Source organism: Labrus bergylta, chromosome 2, assembly GCF_963930695.1.
Source record: "Labrus bergylta chromosome 2, fLabBer1.1, whole genome shotgun sequence".
Taxonomy (NCBI): domain Eukaryota; kingdom Metazoa; phylum Chordata; class Actinopteri; order Labriformes; family Labridae; genus Labrus; species Labrus bergylta.
In genome coordinates, this window is record NC_089196.1 from 12,368,615 (window position 1) to 12,386,081 (window position 17,467).

Here is a 17,467-nt window from a genome sequence, read left to right on the forward strand (position 1 = left end):
GCAAATAATGTGATTTGGCTGAGAAAAAAAAACTTTGGACGCATCTGTGTATCAGCATAGAACAGTCCCGGATAGAATATTTACTGTAGCCTAATCTCTCTGCTTTGGTGGATTGTCGACACACTTTGCAGTTGCACACTGCTAACAGTTAGTCAAAAAGGAATGTCCCTTTGTTGTTTTATGATCTTTTAATCGAATGCAGTGATGGTGTAACCAGTATCAACTGATATTGGCATTTCTGAAATGGTTCATGTTTTTCTGAATGGACAGTGAGTTTCTTCCAACATAGCAACGATGATTTGCCACAGCTTTTGATGTTTGCTCCCATTTAGTGGGTGTGTCAGAGAAAGTCATGTCATTCATAGCAAAGACCCAGTGGAAGAGTTAAATATAAATGTTCTATACAGCCACCAATGCTTCATGAAGTATACTTAAATGTTTGGTTTCAATTATCTTTTTTTCTACAAATTGGCAGAAATGACCATGACAGGAGAGACTGTATAAATGTTAAGGTGGATTTTCCCTTGACTGTACCAGGATATTTGTTAGGGTAAAAAAACCCAAGAGCTGCTTAATTTTATATATTCCAATTATGTCCACAAGGAGCCAAAGGAAAGTGGTCTTTCTCCTCAACTGCTCATGAGAACTGGCAGACACTCAGAGTGAAGTGTGCTTCGAGGAGAGAGGGGGAAAATGTAGCAGGAAACCAGAGGAAAAGAACAAGAAATGGAAGTCACTGTGAGAATCCTTTTCAACGTTTTTCACACAGCATTATTTTTGTTGGGGACGTCGAATTTAGAAGCACTGGTATGTTGGAGCCTGTGAACCTACAAGTAGTGTCTGAGATGGCAGAGACCCAACCACAAGACAACCAAATACCAAAAACGTCTTTACTATATCAGCTGAAGTCCTATTTTTTCTCTGAATACAGCTTAAAGCTTAGCGATGACAGGCATGGGTGGTTGTGCTGAACTTTGCCTTTGAATTTATTATAAATATTTTAGACAATCAGATTCATTTTTAGGGGCGTGTCTGACTTAGATTTGGCTGTTAACTAAAATGTTTGACAACTCTCTCTTTTCAGTGAAACATTAACCTGACGTAACTTGAAATAGACTCATGTTTTACCACATGAAGACAATCTATCAGGGATTTTGGTAAGCTCTGGCTTTAAGTCTTATGATTAAACTTTTCTAACTGACTTGTATTTTTTTCTTTAAGTAGATGAAAGGTTAATCTAGCGCCATCAAGTTAGCAAAAACTCAGCTCTATTTTAGGATTGATATGAGACCAATTTTTTAGTGAAACGTGTTTATTCTGGGTTTTTAACATTGGTTTGTTCTGGAGAAAACAAGGTGTCTGAAGATAACACAACTCACTCAAAAACTAAAAAAAACCTAGGATAGTTTCAGAGAATATGATTTGTTTTTAAAGATAATGTTTGGGCTTTTTTTTATTTGATAGGAAATGTTGGAGAGAGTTGGAGATGACATACAGTAAGTTCAGTAAGAACTAAAAGTCAAACCTGTGGCCAGTAAGACAAGGACTGTAGCCTCTGTACATGGGGCGTCTGCTCTATCAACTGAGCTAAACCAGCAACCCCAAAATAAGATTTTTAGAGAAACACACAAATTTGAATGAGAGGTTAAAAGAGTTATTTGGTCATTGCCTACCCTGGGCCCAGGTGTATTAAAAGGTCACATATTGAGCAAAATGCACTTTAGCATGGTTTTCCAACACTAATGTGTCCCTAGCCTCTTTACAACCCCCCGCCCCCCCCCCCCAATTATGAGAAAAGTCTATCCTATCTGTCTTTTGCCAGCTTAACTTTACAGTAAATGTGTGCTCAAACAGACCGTTTGGAAATGATCCCTTTGTGACATCACAGAGGGCAGTAACCCATCCCCCAGGTTGGTGACACTCCCTCAGCTAGGTGTTTGTTCTGCCCTCTGAGTCTGCTTTTCCAACGTAAACAATTGGGCATGGTGCGGGAGGGCCTGAGCCACATCCCCTTCAAGAGACGCGTTTGGACAAACACAGCTCAATTGTATTTAAAAGCTATAGACAGAGAAACAGCCTGTTCTGATCAGGGTTGAAATAGAGGGGTTTATAGGCGTGATCAAATACAGGATCGGATCAGACTTCTTGGAAAGAAACTTCACAGACATGTTTTTGGGACCTCTGAGACATATTTAAATTTGTTGAAGTAGTATAGTATGTGACCTTTAAAAAACTGCTTTTACACATTTGCTGTCATTGTCAGCAATCCATTCAACTTGCATTTACAGAGCTATCTGATCTTTGCTCTAATAGGCTACACGTCACCACCATCGAGTGAGCACGTAGGCAAGAACAAAGACACAACAGTCTTCTCTATCCAGGACACACATTAGCACCGGCTGGAAGAACCAATGGCTTTTCACAAAAACTGCAAATGTGTACGCCATTAGAGCGATAGTGCATCATTTGACCTTGAATATTCCATGGAGCACAGAGGGCCAGTTGAAGATGTTGGGAAGTTGAATTGTTCAGATGATGACCCAAAAGTCAAGCGTCTTACGTCATAGAAGCAAGTGTGCAGGCCCTACTGGAATGCATCAGTCAGCAGAGCCCATAAAGGACTCTTTTTACTGACAGAGAACCCCACTCTTGACCTTGTGTTTGGCGGTGGGTGCTTGCAGAAGCATGTCAGCAGCTACTGACCGTTTGACTGAACTGAAAGACGCAGTCATTCTTACTTGATTATAGTCTTCAACAAGTGACATGAAGAATGCATAACCTCTTCTCAAGAGAGTACAACAATGTCAAAGATGAAGTCAACGAGCTTGTTATAATGTGCATTATTTTCTTCTCATTTCCTCTTGAAATACAATCAAGCAATGAATTTATTAAAACCTCTTGTTTAACTGTCAAACAGAAGTGCACAATCAAAAACCTGCAAGACACAGCCTCTCATTAAGGATGGGCCTTTCAAGCCAAAATACTATTCGAAAGGGTACTATTCAATAATTATTCAAATATTCCACCCGCCAAACACACACAGACTAGGGCTGATAATATTAGGAAAAAAACGGCTATTGCAGCAACTTTGACAGCCCTGTGGCAAAGTTGAGACAACAGGTAGGGAGAGAACACTTTCCTTTACAAACTTTGCTGCATGTGATTCACATGAGTCTTCTACGTGTGTGCATCAGGTGTGGACTAGGGCCGTTGTGGTTACCACAAAACAGAATTATCACAATATTAACAAGCCAACCAGAGGGCATGGAGGCCACAGTCACAACTTGACGTGCAGTGCTCTCTCACCCCACCTCAGGTTAGTTCGGAAACAATGGCAACTTCACTAGTACCTAATACAAATGTAACTTCACTAAAATAAAAACGGGGCTAATTTAGATGAGACAATTTATCAAATCTGCCCCAAAAAGATCCCTTTGAAACAAGGAAACATATTTAATTTGATTTCTCACTCTCACCTAGGAAATAGTATCTAGCCCAGATTATTTTCATGGTGACTCTTATTCATTATATCATTTTCTTAACAACAACGCCATGACACTCAGTGACACACACAAACACTCGCGCCACGGAACATTGTGCGAGCAGCACTGTTGCCAACGGACAGCGCCTGGTGCTGAAACAAAGCACCGTCACAGCAGCAACAGTTATCACACGTAACATCTCCTCATTAGGCTTTTGTCTATATTGTTTTAAAACCTGTACATTATGATGTGGCTACAAAATACATAAGAGACAATCTTGGTACTTATGTCAAAACTGGCCTCTCCTATCTCTCTCTCGCTCTGATGCGACTTTATAACAAGCCTTTCCAACAAGGCTCACCTTTTGTGATAACAGAGTCCCAAGGGACACTTTAAAGGGGGTTTGGTTTGGTTGTTGGTTGTGTCACATAGATGAAAAATAATAAAAATGTTTGCAATTCTGTACCCACTGTTTTGCATTGGAAATCTGTGCAAACAGTTCACAAATCTGTGCGGTCAATGAAGTCTGGACGTTGTCAACAATATCCGTGCAGCCCTCTCTCTCTTGTCATGTTATGTATTAGTCAATTAGTACTACACAGGGTTTTTTTTTAAATAAACGCACTGTCTTGCATTTTTCTTTGTAGATAAAAAGGCTGAAGAGGAGGTGATTCTGGTGATAACTGTCGCTGCCGTGACAGGGCCTTGTTTCAGCACCAGGAGCTGTCTACTGTCTGCAGCTCTGCTCTGCTCCGTGGCAGGAGCCTCGTCTCTGTCACTGATTGTCACAACGTTATTAGGGAAAAAATAAAATAAGTAAAAGTCACACTTTAAATAATTATGGGCCAGATATAATTGCTGGCATACCAGTTTCTGACTCCTGATTCCCAAACACATTTTGCTAAATAAATAAAAAAGGGGTGGTGCAATACTTCACACCGTGCTGATGAGCCACCCTTGATCACCTAGGTGCATCCCTACCTCTCTTGCTTGTAAAAAACAATAGTCATCACTGAATCCTGAGTGAAACAGTATACAATGAAACATTTTGCTAAAAGAAAAAGACAAGTTTTTGGGGATGTGAAGGGATTTTAAAATTTGTAGTCATTGTCAGTAAGCCTTAAATACATTAGACCAAATGGGTTATTATTACCATTAACAGTCATCACTTTGCCAAAAGTGTGTTTATGTTGAACTAAAGATCCATTTAATTCAACTAAAAGCCACTGTATTTCTTAAGATCCCCAAGAAAACCATTGGTGCCACACAAAGAAGGCAAGGGAAGTCACTAAAACAAACTTTTAAATAAGCAAAAAAAGTCATGGCTTCGAAACATTTAAACAACCCAAACAGCATGAATGGAGCACATAATACTACAGACTTTGAGTCAAAATTGGAAGACATGATGGAGCCAATGGTCAGACAAAGACGTCATTGAGCGACTGCTCTCCTTAAAGCAAAGGTTTTAGGGAGTTTTTCCTCGTCTCCTGAGAGAACGTGGGTTGGGTCATGAATTGGCTCTGATGTGGGCCTGTTAACCAATTGATATATTGTGTATCGTATATAAACATTATCTAAATAAACAAGTCTGAGAGAAAAGCCAATAATCAGATATGTTCAAAACAAATTATGCTGTTCACAAATACAATTGACTTGTTGTCATTTGGCTTACAATGACAGCACAGCCTTGTTTGCTGTTGTTTATTTTCTCAAAGATGTCCCCAGCTGGATGGAAGATCTCCCATTACCAGCCTTGAGGATTCGGCTAATATCTGTGCAGTTCATCCATGCAGACTATGTCATTTTGCCAACTGTTCACACCACCTCTCTTCATTCATTGAACACACAATCATCATCTGTGGCTTCATAATAAATTACAAAGCACTGCAAGGACTTAATATGTCCAGTTATAAAAGGGACAACATTTTATTTGAAAGTAGAGATGCACTGATCCACTTTTTTTCAGTTCCAATCCGATTCTGATACATGTGTACCGATACAGATACTGATTCAGATATTTTTTTAAAATCATAATTAAAGTTTTATTGTTGTCGCTTGCTACTATTATTTTGTATAAGGCTGCGCAAAGCTGTAGTAAACCTGGCATTGCACTGTGCTGGCTTCACTTACAAAGAGTTAGCAGCAACAACTGGTAAGGTTATTAAATTAAATATTTTAGACTAAGAATTGAATTGTTTTGTTGTTTGACTGTCTTGATGTTGACTATTTAAGGGCACTTTGCAGTTAAGTCTGAATGTCTTCAAAGCAACACTGTTTGAGCTGAGCATGTATAGTGCCAATAAACTTTCTTGATCGTTTATGTGTATCTGTTCCATCAGTCCGATATCAGATATGTAAATTACGTCAATAAAGGATATTACAAAAAAATAAAGGGCGTTGTCACACACAACAATTCTGACTTCAATGCTGTGGTTGATGTACAATACGACTGATATTTTTCATTTGACAAGTCTTGAAATACTATATCTATAAATATATATGCTATATATATTGAAAATCATCAAAAAATGTGACATCATAACATGGTGTGTGTGTGTGTGTGTGTGTGTGTGTGTGTGTGTGTGTGTGTGTGTGTGTGTGTGTGTGTGTGTGTGTGTGTGTGTGTGTGTGTGTGTAAAGCTCTCGCTGTGTGCTAACACCAAGGGGAACCTCTCGTGTGGAAAAATTAGGCCAATTCAAAAGTGCAAAAACTGCAGTTTGCAGAGGGGCTGACACCAAGAGCCCTGGAAGTCACATACATACCCCACTTAAAAAGCCTGTTTTTACAGCAGAAATGTACTTACAGCCTGTTTCGATTAGTTACTGTCCACACACAAGGCATCTGATTTGATTTTATGAACGATACTTGTTATGTATAGTTAGTCATGTAGCTGACCTGACTTCACAGGTTTCTTGCGATGTAACAGTTTATCAAGAGACATAAAACCTGCCACGGCTCCAGCTCTTAGCCTGGTGTTTAAATACATATTTGCCATCAAAAATACGCCAAGTTACTTTCAACAAATACTTTAAATGGAGTCACTGCCTCAGCTTTTATAATCACAGTGAATTTCATTGCAGAGCAGTATTGTAGAGTTACATGGCTTCCCTTGGTTCAAGTCAAGTCAGACTTAAGGAAAAGCAGCATGTGTTCAAACTCATGTTAACTACATGCATTCAAACATTTGGATGCTCCTTTATGCCTACACTTTTTTTGATTAACCACCCAGCTTTGTTGGTAATGTTTAAAGTCATTAACCTACCAATCTACTTTCTGGTAAATAACATGACCCATCATCATTATCCTGTGACTGCCTACTGATGATCTTTAAATGTACTCAGTGGTCACCTTGTTGAGCCCACAACAAGCCTTGTTTACATGTCCTGCTAAAGAAACAACATGTGGTCATTTACACAGTGCTGGCTAAACGATATCACCTGAACTTCAGAAAGTTGCGTTTGAAAGCGTCAAAGTTTATGATTGCAGGTTTCACAGCACAAACTAAACTATGTTGTTTCCACTAGTTAGCTGCTAACTCGAGTTTATCTACAGATTCTTCAACCGAAGTTGACAACAACATCCGTTTGCGGCCAATTGTTTATATAGACATATAAATGAAAACCACTCAGGTACTTAAAACAAATATCCAGGAGATGTTTTTATTAGTTCGCCGTGAGTTTCATAAGCTAGCGCTAACTCTGCTCACTGTTTGCGTAGCACTACCAGGAAATAGCCGGAGCCCTGTCGACAAGCTGGGTCAATATTAACGTATCCTCTTAAGTAAAACTTTTTAAAACAATAACCTCTCTTAATGATGTAAACGAAATACATACCAGCTCATTTTGAGTGATCTTTTATTCCGATTTCATTGGGTTATTATGTTGTTTTTCGAGGACCTCATCCCTTTGCAGTCGACAGTCGAGCATGAAACCGGAAGTCAGGAGCTGAGCCGCTCGCGCTTCCTTTGAGGAAGTTTTTCACCAGATAAACAAAAAAACAAAAAAGCGACAAAAGCTGACATACGTTATAATGTGTTCGCATATTTCGACAGATGTCCAAATGTTTTGTGTTTTTTGACTCTGAGAGTGTTCATACTTCTGGTTTATTTTAAGTTAAATGTAGTTTTACGTTTGTGTGTTATAATACGCGCTTTAGTGACCCAAGTAAACCGAAGGCAAGTGATATTTTTCTTTATTCAAGTACTTACATAGAAATAACAAAACAATTGCATTACAACAAACTTAAGTGCCAAGTAAACAGAGGAGCACAACTCCCCATCACAAGGATATAGTAAAATTCATGTCAATATTCAGCTCATCATGAAGGGACCTTATTATAAGGTAATAAAAACATGAAATAGGCTAAAGACATCCACAACATTTTAAACAAGACCTCTTGTTTTCTCAAAGGAAAAAAAAACAACAGAACAGCTATCCCAGTGTGTGTTTTCAATTGTCTGTCTTGAATTGTTGTCAGGTTTATCCCATTTCACCCATTGTGACTTTTATTTTCATGCATAATAAAGAAATGAGCACCACCCACAACGTCTGAGGGCAGCACTTTGGAACATTTCCGTGCACATGCAAACATGAGGATATACTGCAAGGAAAAGAAAACACAACACAACAGAAAACAGTGAGTATCGACTTCATCTGAACACCATGGTGTCACGGTTGAAGACCACAAAATCCCTGAAGCCACCCTGTAGTCCATAAATTGACATGAGTAGCCTATTATATCTACGCATTATTGTAATCTCTTTAAACGTGAGGTGTTTAAAAAAAAAAAAAAAAAAAAGGTTTATTTGTTAATTTGCAGGAATGATCCGTAGCCTTTTGTCCTGCCCAAGGCTAACTTCCCAGAGACTAAATCAACAGTTAAACACAAACATTAGCAGAAGGCTGCCTTCAACTGCGAGCTGACTGAGGTCACATTTATGATTTGTTGCTTTTGTGGAGATCTCATCACTTATTGTTTTTGATCAGCCAACCCTGCAACCCAGTTTGGCACAAAGATGGCTGCTGATGTTGGCTCATATCCAACATGGAGCACAGAATGAGGATGAGGCAAATTCTGATTTCAGAGCGTTCAGCCGCCCACTTTTTGACAATAAAACAGAAAAAATTACATCAATTATTTTTGGAGAAGCACAACTAAGAGGGGGCTGTTTCTGAGTTTGTTTAACATCGACATATATCTTTAACATTCACACATTACAGAGAATGGGTATTGTGCAGACAAACAAAATGCAACCTGTTATGTTGTTCAACCACCAAACTATATTGAGGGATTGGGATCATATAAATTTTACAAAATCTATCGGTTCTTTAGAAAAGTGTCAAATAACAAGAGTGACAAACACATTGAGAACACACGACTGATGAAATATTGAGTTTGCAAAGTTGTAATTACATGGCTTCATTTAGACGCGGAGATAGTTTGGTGTAGTCTCCGTCTGACTCTGCATCTTTCTTTAACACATAAACACAGTTTTTCTTTTTGAGGAGGCCACATTCTATTTATCATAATTACAAACATCCATTCTCACCAGTAAAAAACTCAAATCAAGAACACAAAAGAGAGCATCATATTTGGTCAAATAAATTAAAATGATTTAGAGAATATTATTCTAAAGAAAACATTACATATAAATAATATTTTTTCCTATCGCCTCATTTAGTATATCTATTTAGTGGGGACTCCATGAGGCTGTCTGCTACAGGATTTTTACATTTGTGGGTATTACTCAATGCAGAATCTAAACTTCAATCCCAATTGTATCTCTGAGTGTTAGTTATTTGATGCTGATTGAAAGATGTGTATCATAGTAAAGGTCTAGAATTGTCAGTGTTTTTAACTGCAAGCTCGTGTCATCTTAGTGACATTCTGTCGCAAATTGCTTTAGAAACTTAATTTGTCGACGACGATTCCTGCAATAAAAAATAATGTATTTCATAGTAGTCAACTATTGATTTACAGTTAGATGTTACAGGGAGAGTGAACTTTAAACTGTATATAAAAATGCAAGGAGGCCTGTTCATTTAGCATGTAGATGAGCTGAGAAAAGACTATGAGGCCACATTAATTGGAAAGTAAGTGGACACTTGCCAGGCAGCTGAGACGTGAAAACTGGTTGTAACAGGAAAGAGAACGCATGACCTTGGAAGCTCATTTCTGTTTGCACTGTGTTCTCTGTGGCACCGCTTTTCTCAACCTTTCTTTTGGCCTTTGCAGTAGTTAGTCGATACTCTCTTTAAGTCTGAATGCTGCGTCTTCTGACCAGTACAGTACTGTGTTTTTCTCCAGTTGATAACAATGCTGTTTTGAATTCTGTGCCTAGCATACAGCCTACACTCCTTAATAGTCAAAGAGCAAATTCATTAACCAGAAACATTGTTAAAGTAGATAGAAGAAGAATGTAATGAAATGATAAGATTATCAGCAGTTTTAACACTAAACAAAAAGGATAAATCTTAAGGTAAGTGCGCCTGAAATAATAAAACCAACAGTTAATGAGAAAATGTGAATGTTTTTTTTCTTACACCAATGCCAATATTTTTGTCATATGAGTTACAAATTGGGCTTGACAGAAGAAAATAACTCCTAAATTGTGATATCCACGATTTCAATCATTCATTTAAAAAAAAAAAATGTTAACCATAAGTGTAGTATATAAATTGTAATTGATGAAAATTACACAATATTGTTTTTTTTTTGCATTTGACTCAAAGAGTCAATCCAGTCTTCTTAGACTTAAACATCTTCCTGCTTTGCAAAGTGAAGTTAAAATGAAATATTTCTGAAAAAGCAATCAATGGGCATCCATTCATTTTTATCAAATTGGTCATTGCTGTGCTTTTGTCAATATTATAAAACACCTTCAGTGAGGAACGATTCGTGAAAAATATTGGCATTGCATGTACTATGTAAAAAAAAAAGGGAAAATTATCCAATCATGTAGTCTCTTGCCTGTCTGAGAATATAAATATTTCTCTGTTCAATTTGGAGGATGTGTTAATTGAATAGCCTTGTTTGGGACTACGCTGGAGGAACACATAATGTAAAACATCTTGTTGTTTATTCAGAGAACACATTAGTGCTTCCTTTAACCAGTTGTCACTTTAAAGTGTACCCATGGTGCAAATGCTCTTATTCTTTTTTTTTTTCTTTTATGGAAGATAATACACTATATTTTGTGCTATTGTAGCACTCCAATAAATGATTGCAATAACATGTGACAACAAAATATTCTGTATTATAACTACATTACTAAAAGCTTTAAGACACATTCTGCACAGGCGTTCAGTCAATTGAAAGTTCTTGTGTATGCAGACATTTGTATTTACATAGTGTGCATGGAAGCATGCACATATATGCACAATTTAATACTGACTTCTGGTGCATTTGACCGTTTAGTACAAAAGTGAAACTTCTACTGTAACTACCTGCATACATGTTTGTATACTGTACAAAAAACAACAACTCCTTAGTTCACAACTCTGTCTCAGTCTAACTGTATTAAAAAAAGATGTAAACATGGATAAGGATATTTCATTATTTCCCTCATATAATGCTGCTTTTCTTTTGGCGACTTAAAACAAGTGGTTTAGTCTTTTTACACTAAAAATCCTTTTTTATCTTTGCTTTCATATACTGCTTGTTTGCAACCCAGTGTCATATATTAAAGTAGTTCAGTCTGTCTAACTGTGCTTTGAGCTCATTTGATTTACGGGTTGGTGAATGTGTCATGAATATATTGCATATAATTGCAGAACTCAAGAAAATGTAAAATGAACATTATTGGTGAGCTTTCAAAAAAAGCAACAGAAATTATATCTGGTAAACAACATAAAGTTACCATAGAAAAAGGCAACAAAAATACACAGTGTCTCTCAGTGACTATAAATAAATAAGTATTGGAAAAGGCATCGATTGCTGCAGGCATGTTTGCTTTATCAGTACAGGTTACAGGACAGGACATCAGTGTGCTTTGTGTAACCCATTCAGTCATTATGTGGGCTTCACCAAATTTTGCAGAAAAACCGAGATCTGATGTTTGCTTGAACTCAACACATGTGCTAAGCTGATATCACTGCTATGTTTGGCAAATGTCAGGCACAATAATAAGAACAAGGTTGCTGTATTACCACAATACATTTGGCACATTCTTAAGAAAAAAGAACATTCAAATATAAAATAAAAAACAACACCTCAACAAAAAACAACAAAATAGACAGTCAAGTGCCACTAATAAGGTATTCATGACAGTACAGAAATATAACCAATTGCACTTTAAAACAGCCAAATAAAATTAATTAATGCATTCTTTTCAGACAACACACCCTTTAACTAAGCTCCACTGTAATTTTGTCTGTTTTGACCCCTGTGATAGATTCTGGCTTCTTTCCAATTAAGAAATTCTCAGTAAAATTTACAAAAAGTGTATCCAGACCAAACCTCACAGATTTTGGACAGAATATGCCGTGGTGCCGTTCTTTGTGTTGGCACTGTGTTACAGGAGGCTCTGAGTTGCTTCCCCCTCTTTCTCTAACCAAAGGCATCAATCTCAAAATAGAAGTAACTGAAAAGAGCAGGCGATGCAAAAAAAGAGGAAAAGAGTCACCTATTTATCTCATAGTGGACGTGGTCCTGTCTTCCTTAGTCTCTCTGTGGGGCATAGCGAGAGTCCATGTGCACGTAGTCACGGTCATGATGTCCCCACCGTTGGACCCCCACAGGAGCTGGGTGGCGAGCTGTGGCTCCCAGCCGCCCCACTGCCCTTATCAGATGGCTTCTTGTCCTTCTGTTTCAGGTGAACCTTTGCATGTCTCTTTCTCTCGTCACTCCTGGCAAACTTGCGTCCACAGAACTCACAGGAGAAGGGTTTCTCTCCTGTGTGTGTGCGGATATGTGTGGTCAGGTGGTCGCTCCGGCTGAAGGAGCGCATGCATATTCTGCACTGGAAGGGTTTGTGACCTGTGTGGATGCGTAAGTGACGTGTGAGCTCATCTGAGCGGGAGAAGCGTCTGTCACAGTTCTCTGCAGGACAGGCATGTGGACGTTCGTGGACAGGGGTTTTGCTGGGACGATTGGGGTACTTCCTTGGTCGGATGGGCTTTAGGGTGAGAGTCTGTGGTGGTGGGTGGTGCTGAGGAGGGTGCTGCTGCCCGCCGATGAAACCTGGGTGAATCTGCTGCTTGTCTTTAAATGCTCTGATGGTCTCCAGGGGGGTTATGGGTGGGGGATTGACACGGATGGGGTCCATTGTCTGGAAGGGCTTGTGCTCCATCACTCCAACCTCCCCCTGGTGATGGAAAAGGTTGTAGTCAGGGATCATGGAGAAAAGGCTGCCATCCATGGGGGCTTTAGATGTGGAGTGATAGTCATTGCCGGGGTAGGCAAGTGCCGTGCTGGTGGCCGGGCTGTGGTGGAAGGAGACCTGGTCCTGGTACAGGTCGCTACAGGTGGAGTATGCAGGCAGCGGAGGACCGTATACCTGCTCCATGTCTGATGCCTGTCCGCCCATGCTGGCTGCGGAGGATGATGTCTGTGTCGTTACTGTGCCAGGTGATGGAGAAACGCCCAGGATCCCCGCACTGACAAGGCTGATGATGTTGTTGTCAGAGCACCAGCCAGAGCCGCCGATGCCACCTGACGGCGGGGTGTCAAAGGCAAACTTCCCCAGATAGGTGACAGTCTGCCCGCTGCGGTTGGACTGGAAGCTGGAGCCATACTGAATCTCTCCTGATGTCTTGTCGCTTCCCATGCCCAGATCCATGATATTATCTAGATAAAAGCAGATAAAAAAAACAGATATTAAGAACAAATCTTAAACATGGATATGAAATGCAATCATTTAGAAAATCCTGTAAAAGAGAAATTGTGGCACAAATTGTGGGGGGAAAAAAATAGAAAATTCACTTTGTCAAGCTGTTTCAACTTGAAGTGACTGTCCTCAGTTTGCCCAAAATTCAGCTTTCCTGCATGTCTCTGCAATTGTTTGGTGAACAAGAGATGAAAAATAAAAGAAGTCCAGTGTAGTTCATAAAGAAATGTGAACGCTGTCAGACCTGTAAGTTAAGTGAGTGACTGCTGCATGTGAGACAGTGGTGTCTCTCTCTCTCTCTCTCAGATCCCACAAGCCCTCATAAATCAAGACCTAAACACCCCCTTTGATCCAGTCATTGTGTCCCTCAGGAGGACAGCCAAACTGAATGGCAAGATCTGATTTCTTTACAGCGGGGAGGATTATAAGGCAGACGCCACATCTATCACGCTCAAGGATTCAAAACACATTTGCAGCAAAGAACATCTGCACATAATGGGGGTAAAATTTCATGTGTTTCCTTTCCAATCTCTGCATTAGCGAGCTTAACGCCATTTGCACAAATATCCTTGATGTTTTAATTGTACAGAATGTTATACTTCACGCTGAATACGCACACCCGCACACACACTTGCACACACACATTTAACTTATTTTTAAAGATGCCATAAAAACTATCAAATGCTTAATAGGAGATACATTTTCATGCTGATGAGCTCTGAGAGTTTGATGTGAGACAATTGAAGATAATTCTTTCTTAAACAGAAGTTTAAACAGACGTCTCTTTTCATTTGCAGAAAATCATACACAGGGGTGCTTATAAACTCACTCCCAGTAATTACAGCCTGCTGGAATTTGGCTAAAGGCAAATCGTAATGAAACACACAAAAGCAAAATTACATATATTGCACAATGCCTCTCAACACATGACGTATATAGGAACTGTGACACTTGTGGCATGTTTTTTAAGGCATGTATGAGAATTAGAAAAGAAGCCTGAGTTGATATTAATGTTTTTTTTTTACTATGAGGTTTTGGAAGTCATTTGAGCAGTGGGACATTTAGACAGAAAGAAGGGCATAGAAAAAAAGTCACCACTATTTGTTTCATAGGTCAGAACTGAAGAGCAAAGCACACACCTGCTCTACCTGTAAATTCTCTGAGTGGCACTGTAACATACATTTTTGTTATTCCAACTAAAAATAGTACACGTGACACAATACCATAGATCTACTTTTTGTGTTAATTATGTGCATGTCGCCTAGATCAGACATTATTAAAATAGCAGCACGCACCCTCACGTTGCAACTTCTTTTTTTCGAATCAGGTAATTTAATTTGTTTCAATATCTACCAAAAGCGGCAACATAAAATATATGTTTTTCTTGTATTTTTATATTTAAAAAAAAAGTATATCTAGTTATGGACTTGTATTTAATTAACTTATTAAAAAATGAACCACACAATTTCTTTTTTTTTTGAGACCTGACGCTGGGGAAAAAAATATGACGCATGGGTCTTTGGTTAAAAAAGGGAATATATTTAGATATAAATCCAAACTGAGGTAGTGTTTTAATTTGAGAACAAAACAATTTGAAAAATGTTAATCGTGGCCACAGTCTCACTTGCTGATGTGCACAGCTACCCCGGGAAACTAAGGATTTAGAATATTTCGCGCATCATTGACCCATCACCTCAGAAGGTGAGCCCGGACAATTAGTGATTGATTTAATGCCAACACTGAGCCGAAACAACTAAAGTCAGCTTCATGCGGCGAGATGAATTCAATAGAAATTTACATAGGCTATAGAAATATATGAATCCATACCTTCGGCCTCGCAATCAAATATGTTTCAGGGGCCTGGTGTATAGGTTTCACATAAGGAAAAGCAGCCCCCCACACACACACGCCTACTGAAATCAAATCTGTGACAGGTTCAAGAGTTACGAATAAAAGTCATTGTCTTGTTGACCCATCTTTGCGGATCGGTGTCAGGAAAGTTCATCTGTGGCATTTATGGTTTGACCACTTTAATTATACACAGTTTACTGAGAACATGCAGATTTCAGCTCAGTCAGAGCCGAGTTCGTTTTTACCGCGTGAAACTGCCTTTTTCACAGCGGTTCATATTTCTTCAAACGCGGTCAGATTTTTAAATTTAAAGCCACTGCAAATAACGCGGATTTTCCTTAAATAATCTGTAATCTAATTTCTTTTTTTTTTACAAGTTTTGATATGAGTCCAGTTTCTCATGTTGCGCTTGGAATTTTGACATTTCGTCTGATACAGACGAGGCTGCAGAACAAACAAAAAAATCACATTGTCGACCTCAAAGAAAGTCATCTAAAAGGTGAATTTGATTCATGCCAGGCAGTGATACACCTGACCCCATAAAGTAGGCTATACCGTGCGAGTACCTGCCTTTGTGCGCAATAGCCAGAGCGCAAACAGGTGCTCCAAGCTCAAAGACAACTGTTGCCTTCTCGCACACCGTAGTTTGAACCACTTTAATGAAAACATACACACTCACACATGCCAGATAAAGTAGGGTACAAACTTACCTGTGTTCATCTGTGAGTAGTGATTAATAGATTCCGTACTGGTGAAAATGTTCATAGACGTCGGAATGTCCTCTTCTGGGTAAAGACTGTCAGGGATCGTGTTTATTAAACTGCTCATGGTAAGAGGGAGCTTCTCCGCTAGTTTCCCTGTCATAGTAGTGAGATTCAGTCCGACATTTATGAGGGACAACGCGCAGGTATCCAAGAGGGCAAAAAAAAAAGCGTGTGTTCTCAAAGTGGAAAACACAGGTGTGGGGAAGAAAAAAAAAAAAGGAGACGGGAGTAGGGATGGATCCTGTTGCTGTAGCTGTCCAAGTATCCCGCGGAGGACGAGCAGCGCCGGTTCTCTCCTCCTGTGTGATCACGGGCTATTGTTGTTATTAATGTGATCACAGTGGACGCTGGGCTGCTTGTGGGGGAATTTGAAGTCTGTGAATCAATGGAGGAGGTGGTGGTGGTGTTGGTTGCACAAGAGCGGCTCTACTTGCTCTATTGGAGCTGGATAGGGGACTCCAGTTTGCCTGTATTAAATAGGGGGATGGAACATTTGTGTGACGTAGATGACCATATATGGACAGAGCACCCAGCGTAAGGCTCTCCGCTCGTCAGTTGGTGGAAACTACAGAGTGCATGCAAAACGCTCCGAAGGATAGAGAAAGTTAACTAAATCTACCTGTCACCTGCAGCAGAGTCCTTCTCCTCCTTTGTTCCTTCTTGTGGAAAACATGACAGCGAGTTAGCTTCATTATTGTCAGTATTTTGTGGACTATCAGGAACAAAGCTCAGTGCTATTCAGGCAGCAGTGTGGGCTATGAAAGAGTTTATTGTGTATTTTTTCCTCATATCATGCAGCCTACCCTTTTTTTGAAGCGTCATTTGTATGAAATATGCTTAAAAAACATTGGTGGGTGTTGTCCTTGATGGCCTTACTAATACTATTAAACTACTTTTTGTCAAAATAATACACTTTCTTTGGATGCTTTGTAGCCTATTGCAGTACACTGATTCATAACCCTCTTCTCATGCAGCCACTCTCACAAAGACAGTAATTGACGGAGTTAATCGCTTGTAAATATTGCAGGCGCTTTGTAAATCCAAGTGGCTTGCTTTGACTTGGAGCCCAAGTGACCGCTTAAGTGGAAACTCCAAATAAGGCAGTGTCCGGCCCCGCCCCTTCGTGTCTGTATTTGGACATGTAAGTTCCGGGTGAAGTGGTAGTGGAAAAGTGATCGGAAGCCACAGACGTTCAGAGAGATGTCAGTGGACAACGCGTCATGGATCACTTTTTCATCAACTTGCCAACTTGTGAATAGCACCGCTGATTGCCTCATAATGTTTTAAAAATATCCCCTCATGATTTGGTTTGTTAAAAAAAGAATCGCAGACAGCGTGGGTTTATTCCCGTGTATCACATTCAGATAACAGTTCAGTTAAGATTTGCTTAGTTTTGGTGTGAACTTACCTTATACCTATTTACTGCTGTATCTGCACCAAAATAAAACACACAGGCCTCTGCAAAAAAAAAAAAAAAACAATCATAGGAAATATTGAATGAAATGTCAAAGCCTGAATATTCAGACCTGAGAAATTAATAGTA

The 17,467-nt window shown here is 39.3% G+C and overlaps 2 protein-coding genes across 3 annotated transcripts in view; both read right to left on the bottom strand.

The window, feature by feature from the left end:
- Window positions 1-7,456, bottom strand: part of bin3 (bridging integrator 3) — a 32,461-nt gene extending 25,005 nt beyond the window's left edge. The window contains exon 1 of the mRNA XM_020657195.3: window positions 7,317-7,456. Coding sequence (XP_020512851.1) covers window positions 7,317-7,324 — 8 coding nt within the window. The 5' untranslated portion in view covers window positions 7,325-7,456. The remainder of the gene's footprint in view (window positions 1-7,316) is intronic.
- A 201-nt stretch (window positions 7,457-7,657) lies between these two features.
- egr3 (early growth response 3) lies at window positions 7,658-16,418 on the bottom strand. 2 transcript variants are annotated; one of them, XM_020657929.3, is made up of 2 exons: window positions 15,871-16,418; window positions 7,658-13,269 (listed from the first exon to the last, which is right to left on the bottom strand). In XM_020657929.3, the coding sequence occupies exons 1-2, from the start codon at window positions 16,022-16,024 to the stop codon at window positions 12,191-12,193; spliced, it is 1,233 nt and encodes a 410-aa protein (XP_020513585.1). In that variant the 5' UTR covers window positions 16,025-16,418; the 3' UTR covers window positions 7,658-12,190. The 2 variants fall into 2 exon arrangements, with proteins under 2 accessions (XP_020513585.1, XP_065821115.1); XM_065965043.1 differs by lacking the exon at window positions 15,871-16,418 and adding an exon at window positions 13,405-14,180.
- Window positions 16,419-17,467: the final 1,049 nt, after the last annotated feature.

What these genes read in the sequence shown, in the direction of transcription:
- egr3 (XM_020657929.3), bottom strand. Translation starts at nt 16,024, where the DNA reads ATGACAGGGAAACTAGCGGAGAAGCTCCCTCTTACCATGAGCAGTTTA. An exon ending in CTACTCACAGATGAACACAG is followed by an intron (nt 13,270 to 15,870) that starts GTAAGTTTGTAC and finishes GCTTTTATCTAG; the next exon opens with ATAATATCATGGATCTGGGC.